This window comes from Amborella trichopoda, chromosome 2 (genome assembly GCF_054954075.1).
Source record: "Amborella trichopoda isolate Santa Cruz 75 chromosome 2, AtrichopodaSantaCruz75HAP2 v2.0, whole genome shotgun sequence".
In the NCBI taxonomy this organism is placed as follows: Eukaryota; Viridiplantae; Streptophyta; class Magnoliopsida; order Amborellales; family Amborellaceae; genus Amborella; species Amborella trichopoda.
Window position 1 is genome coordinate 66,550,523 of NC_142337.1, and position 6,400 is coordinate 66,556,922.

General features: G+C 38.3%; 1 protein-coding gene across 2 annotated transcripts; it reads right to left on the minus strand.

Annotated features, from left to right (window-relative positions):
* Nucleotides 1-418: 418 nt before the first annotated feature.
* On the minus strand, nucleotides 419-6,175 carry LOC18430210 (uncharacterized). 2 transcript variants are annotated; one of them, XM_088859611.1, is made up of 6 exons: nucleotides 5,821-6,175; nucleotides 2,230-3,093; nucleotides 1,036-1,654; nucleotides 817-921; nucleotides 633-718; nucleotides 419-543 (listed from the first exon to the last, which is right to left on the minus strand). In XM_088859611.1, coding segments are annotated over exons 2-5 (1,542 nt in total). In that variant the 5' UTR covers nucleotides 3,046-3,093; nucleotides 5,821-6,175; the 3' UTR covers nucleotides 419-543; nucleotides 633-716. The 2 variants fall into 2 exon arrangements, with proteins under 2 accessions (XP_088715737.1, XP_088715736.1); XM_088859610.1 differs by having other exon boundaries at nucleotides 2,230-3,120.
* Nucleotides 6,176-6,400: the final 225 nt, after the last annotated feature.

A 6,400-nucleotide genomic window follows, 5' to 3' on the forward strand; every position in this document is an offset into this window, starting at 1 on the left:
TATGATATAGTAGGTTTCTTTTCCTAAAATTTCCAATTTCTTATTTTAAACCGGCATTTGGTTATTTATTAAAAATATTATTTATTAAAACTATGAATATTCCTGATTTGAAATCTTAAATTTTTATCCCATTTAGATGTTATAAATAGGACATTTCTTAAGAATGGTCGAAAAACCCAATTGTTATGGAAAATATTAGTTCAATATAAAATGAAAAATTGCAGTTAAAAGTAAATAATTAAATTATGAAATTTGGCAATTAGAGCTCCATGCTACACACATGACATCAGCTAGTATATAACTATGCATCACGTGATACATGACATTTAGCCCAAGAAAATGTAATGCATGACAAAATGCTAGTGCATGTACACGAGTGTACGCAGACAATGCATGGGAAAATAAACATGAAATTCACCTGCAGGGAGTGGAACTGAATATGCTAGGTAGGCCATCTTCGGGGAATGAAACAGTTGTGCCATTTGGACCGGAAACCAATCTAATGGTGCTTGAAGCAAGTGTCATGGCAGTTGCAGCCTTTGCCTGTGAAACCAAATTAGCACAGAAAACTGAGTTAAATAAATCTAAACAATCAACTATGAGACAGAGAAACGTTCAAGTTGATTAGTTACCTGTGCAAGTTCATCTTGATGCTTGCGGATCTTATCCTCCCGCTTCTTTCTGTTGGAATCCTGACCCAAAATTTTCCTTATTGCCTCTGCCTGCATATTGGAATCAAGGTGTCAGTTTTGTCATCAAAATAGTACTAGAGCTATGATGGAGCAACGTCAAAATGCAAGTCAGGAGAATAGAAACATGCCTCTAATTCTTTATTTGCCTTTTCTACTTGCATTCTTCGTCTTTGAGCAGCCTCAGCTTTCTTCAACTGTTGTTCCACTTCAGTCATCTTTTCTTTTTTCTCTATCAATGACAGACAACAAAAAATTTAATTATCCAAGCAATAGTAGTTACTAGTTCCATAAAGTTGCATTAGTCCTCAATGGCTAAGCAAATTAAGAAAACAAATCCCCTTACTTTTCTGGGTAGCTGGCAACCCATCTGGAAACTCGATCAGGTTTGCAGCAACTCCAGAGTCCTTGCCTGATTGGAGAGCTCGCTGGCGTGTCGTGAGAGAGAATTCCTTCTTTTCATCAACCAAAGAATCAACTGTTTCCTTCCTCTTTTTGCTACTCTTACCCTCAGCCCCAAATTCTGAGTTATCAATATCATCATTCACTGATGTGAGTTCCTCCTCATAACCATCTTCATCAACCTCACCCTCAAAAGGACGCCTCTTGACACCCCTCGATTTTCCCCTTCTCCGATTTTCATCTTCCTCGTCATCATCATAGTCCCCACCAACATCTGCGCTGATCTTGGGGGTTTTGAGTCTCTCAAGGTATCGGATCTCATCATCCTCTTCAGCATCATCATATTCCCCATCTAGTACACGTCTCTTTGGGACTCTCTTGCTCTTCCGAACTGGCTTGGAGGAGGGTGCGTTAGATGACTTTTGGGATTGCTTCTTCTCACCTGAGCTTTTGCTTTTCGACTCCTTTGTCGGGAAACTTCCACCTGAGAAATCTTTCCACGGGATGCCTTGCAATGAGTTGGTCTTTCCTGTTCGGTAGGGATAATCATCATCTGAGTTTTCCTGCAAGAGAAATATTCTTTTGTAAGCACAAAGAGTCTTTTAACATTTTTTCAATTCAAAGTTGATGTGATGAATTGCAACAATAACGCTGTTTCCATCATAGGGTTTATCTAGGTTACTCACGTTTATATTGAAGCTCCTTGTCCAATTTAGGATTATCAGACATGCCTATTTGTTCCTTAGCAGAAATTATTTTTCATGAAAAAGGAAATCCTTTTACCATTTGCATCGGGGTAAAAGTTATTTCTAGTGGACAAGGATATTTGCTGGCGAAAAACCATTTAATGTTTCCTTTTTTTGTGTGTGAGGAAACCATCAACTATATATTTCGCAACTATAAAGCATCAATGCCTATTAACAACTAACACATACCTTTAACCATTTTCTGAAAATTTGTACTGCCCCTGACAAATTACATAAAATACATATTATCGGGTCACAATTAACAACTTTATGATATGGCAAGCAACCATGATAAACCCCATATAAATACTCCAGTTATTGGAAACAGAACAGTATGCATAGTGCAAATGAGGTGATTATCTTAAATTCACAATTAGCAAGCGATGAGGCACCTGGGTTATCAACTTCTGGCGTCGCTTACTGCCATCAGTACGCAAAGGCTTCATAGCAGATGCAGCCCCAGAGGAATTCTGCCTAATACCACCAGAATTTGCAGCAGGCTTTGCATGAATTGTATGTGTCACTCCACCCAATTTGAGCTTTACCTTTCTAGGCATAGACTTTGAATCTGAGCCTCCATTACCTGACCCATTTGATGATATCCCCAATTGCCCCATGTGACGACTACTAACATTTCCCTCAATATTTGGACAGTTAGCTAAGTCTCTACTCACTAAGCTATCCATGGCCTGGTTTTCTCTATGACTTCCTTTCCAATTAGCTGGCGCTAGGACACCTTCACTGCATCTCTTGGGACCTGAAGCAGAACCTCTAAAACTACCACTGCTATAAAAGTCATCTGCGTATCTACCATTCTTCACGTTATAACCTCCAGAATTTCCCCCACTTCTTGCCGTCTTGTTTGAAGTGTCACAATCCATACCCCACTGATTATTATCTCCTCCCATTTGATTAACAGACGCAGTCTTCCAATAACCATCCCTCGATTTAAAATGAGCATCTTGAAAGCCCTCATCATACTCTTCATTGTCATCGCTCGATCCCTTGCTCAAATTCCCAGAACTACAGTAGTTGCCAGTGCCCTGTGTATCAGAGGGTGGAGTGGGCGATTGTGATGAAAGGTCACGACCAAATTCATCGGTAAATAACTGGGAATAACCAGTCCGAGGCCGTCTGTGCAAAGAACTTCTAGGCTTCTTTCTCACACCTAATCCACCATCAAAGCTCATACCTTCAAGCCCCTCCATGGTTGAATGGTCAAAACCTTAGATCCCAAAACCCTTCTTTCTGCAACGCTGAGAGAGGAGACAATAAAAGCACACCTAAGCACAATAAGAGGAGCTTATAAATGAAGGGAAAGGATAAAAAATGATCACATAGATTATTTCATTGAACACCAAGTTGGACCTTCAATCATATCATGGATAACAAAAGCGGTAGAGGCACTTCAAATCCATAAATAATACGCTTACAAGTCATCCTCCTAAACACCTTAACAAGTGAATAAAGAAATTTACATAAATCACAAGAGAGCAAGTCAAAGCAACAAATACAATAGAGAAAAAATTTCTCGAATGCAAATATATAAAAGTCACATACACAACTACTTTCCATATGGAAAAAATAAAAGAAAATGACAAAGCAAAACATGAGAACAATTTTCAGGAAGCCACCAATATGCCACATGTTTTGAAAGTTTATACATAACTTCCAGTGGTCTCAGAAAATATTATGAACAAGCTGGAGATTTGCATATTATATACAGAAAGCACCCTATAACTAACTAACATTTCTTCTGGATTCAACTCCCATCAACCCTCATTGTCTTACTGAAAGTGAGGGGAGTGAGGTGGCTCAAACTGCAGACCTTCCTCTATATGTTTGTATGTGCAAAGGCTCAAGCACAAAAGGAAGAAGAAGAAGAGGATATTTGCTAGTTATGGTATGTTTATTCATGTGAATTATAATGTTCTCCTTTTCCTCTATAAGAAGCCCATAGAGGGGCTGTACCAGAAGGTTACTCCAAGGAAGTCCCTGCCCTCAGACTTCTCTCATTTGTAATTTATCTTCTGGAGGATGCCAAGAGAAGAACTACCTGAAACCTCTATACTCACAGTACGTTCAAGAGAAATAGATATCATTCGTCTCCCAAAGTGGAGCAAGCACCTGATGAGGAATGCACAAGATTAATCAATAAGAGTGTCCTATTCTACACTGTTCCTGAACAGTGCGCAAATATATGAATTTGGATCCTTGGTTTGCAGAGAAACTTTGACCAAATAGGCCAAGTTTCCTATTCACACAAGGTAGATATCTCCAAGTCATTTTGATACACAACAGGGGAAGTCAGCCCAGTAATTGCATACTACTCCATTTAAAAACTGCAAAGATTCTATCAATTTTGCTATGTTGGCCCTTGCTAGTGCGGCGGAAGATGATTACCCCCAAAACTGGTGACCTCATCAGGCAGTGGTAAGGGCATGCGGAACCGGATAAAATAAAGAAGTTATCAAATTCAAGAAGGAGGAAACCATTGGATGAAAGACATTATCTATGTCACCTTAGAGCAACCAAAGAAAGTTGTCCAACTAAACGGAAAATGAAAATTGGGATCACTTATTCTGTTATTTGGTGAAGTATGCTACCGGCAGCTGATTATTAAAAATTATAACTTATACGAATCAAATTTTTATTGTTATGAGGCAATTAAACTTCATGTTCATCATGAACATAAGTTTGGAAATTGCATATTGATATATCATGAAACTCGATGACCAATAATTTATCCATTCGCGAGGCTGCTCACTCCAACTGTATTAGTAGACAGCTAAATGCGGAACAATGAGATTGAAGAAAGATAATATGCCCCAACTCGGTGAAGAACAAAATGCATAATGATCATATGCAAATAGATTTATAAAGAGCATATTACCCTATTTAAAAGGAATCTATTCAGGAATATCTTCACTCAGTCGGTCATTTGGTCGGCATTATAACAGACATTACATAATTCATGTTTTTTGCTGTATAACATTTAATCGAGGCAATGTTCGAGAGAAAGAGACAAACCCATGAAAAAACACGAAAGCGAATGAGAAAGCCCAATGAGCAACTCTGTCAGAAAAAGAAAAAAAGCACAAGCAATGCTAGAGAAAGAATCAAGGATAGAGGAACGGCGACAACAATCTCTATGGAGGGGGACTAAATAAAAGTTTGAGAGAAAACTTCCACATGAAATTCTACACTAATCCAGAGAGCTAAATTTCCTATAAAAAGATAAAAGTACTCATAAAATTCCGGTACACAAACATCCCTAGACTGGCAGTGACACAAGAAGCTGCAAAAATGAGCCTCGTCATTAAATTTAACCCCATGAAAAAAACCTTGTTTGAGCTTACTTTCCTCCCTATTTCCCAAAACTAATTCTAAAGCCTTTAACAAAACCCTTTAGTTTAGACAACTAATCCAGAACCCAAGTAAATATGAAGGCTTTTCCGTAGAAAACAAAGGAGGAAGAATTGAACCCAGTAAAAATTCATGCTTTTTCTATTAAAAAGAATCAATTTACAGTGACAAGAACACATTATCTCCAAACAAAGCTCAAAATTTCATGTTCGATCAACATTGAACCACCAACCCAATTAAATCCGTAATTCTAGAACCCTCATAAAGCCATTAATAATCACAATACAAACACCAATAATCCAAGTATCAGATTTAATAATACCAAAACCCTAAAATCCAAAGTAACCGACCATAAATATTTATACAAAACAAAGGCATTACACAGCACACACCCCGCAGACCCATTATCAATAATCAAAAGCCCTAACACAATTAAAACCTAAACGAACCTTTTTTCTCACCAATAATCAGAAGCACTGGTACAACCAAAACAACAGACAAACCAGTCAAAAAAAAAAAAGAAGCAAAAAATTGATAAAATAGAGAGAGAAGAGAGAATCTGGGGAGAAAAAAACTGATAGAAAGAGAAAAGTGTGAGGAGAGAGAGGAGAGCATACCTAAGCGGCTAGGGCAAAAAACGCAGAGAGAGAGAGAGAGAGAACTTTCTTCGGTAAATAATGAAGAGAGCCACGATAGATAAGATGGTATATACACTTAAGACGGAACAGTGGTAAAGAAGAAATGAGAAGAGGCCCAAAACCCCTCTCTCTCTCTTTCTCTCTCTTCCCTGAAAGCCCAAACAGTTCGCCACAAAATCGTCGGGACGAATTCGACATTTTCGAATTTGTGAAGGGATTTTGTTATCGGAGACATCAACCGAACCAATTTGCAGTAACCAGTTTCTTTAAAGAAGGAGCGCTCTTCGTTTTACTGTAAATGCCCCTATTAAATGTAGGTTTAAATATTCAAAACACTGGATATTGAAAGACCCTGCATTTTGAGGAGGAGTGAATAGTAATTTTGCCCTTCCCACACCGATCGAGACGCCGCCGAAGAAAAGCTCGAGCGAGGTTGAATAGAGTCGATGGTAGAATTACTATATTGTCCTTGAAACTTTATGGATGAGGTGTCCTCCAATTCCTTCTAGCAGATATTCTTGAAAATGAATTGAATAAGGAGGCCGAGGGAAAAACTATC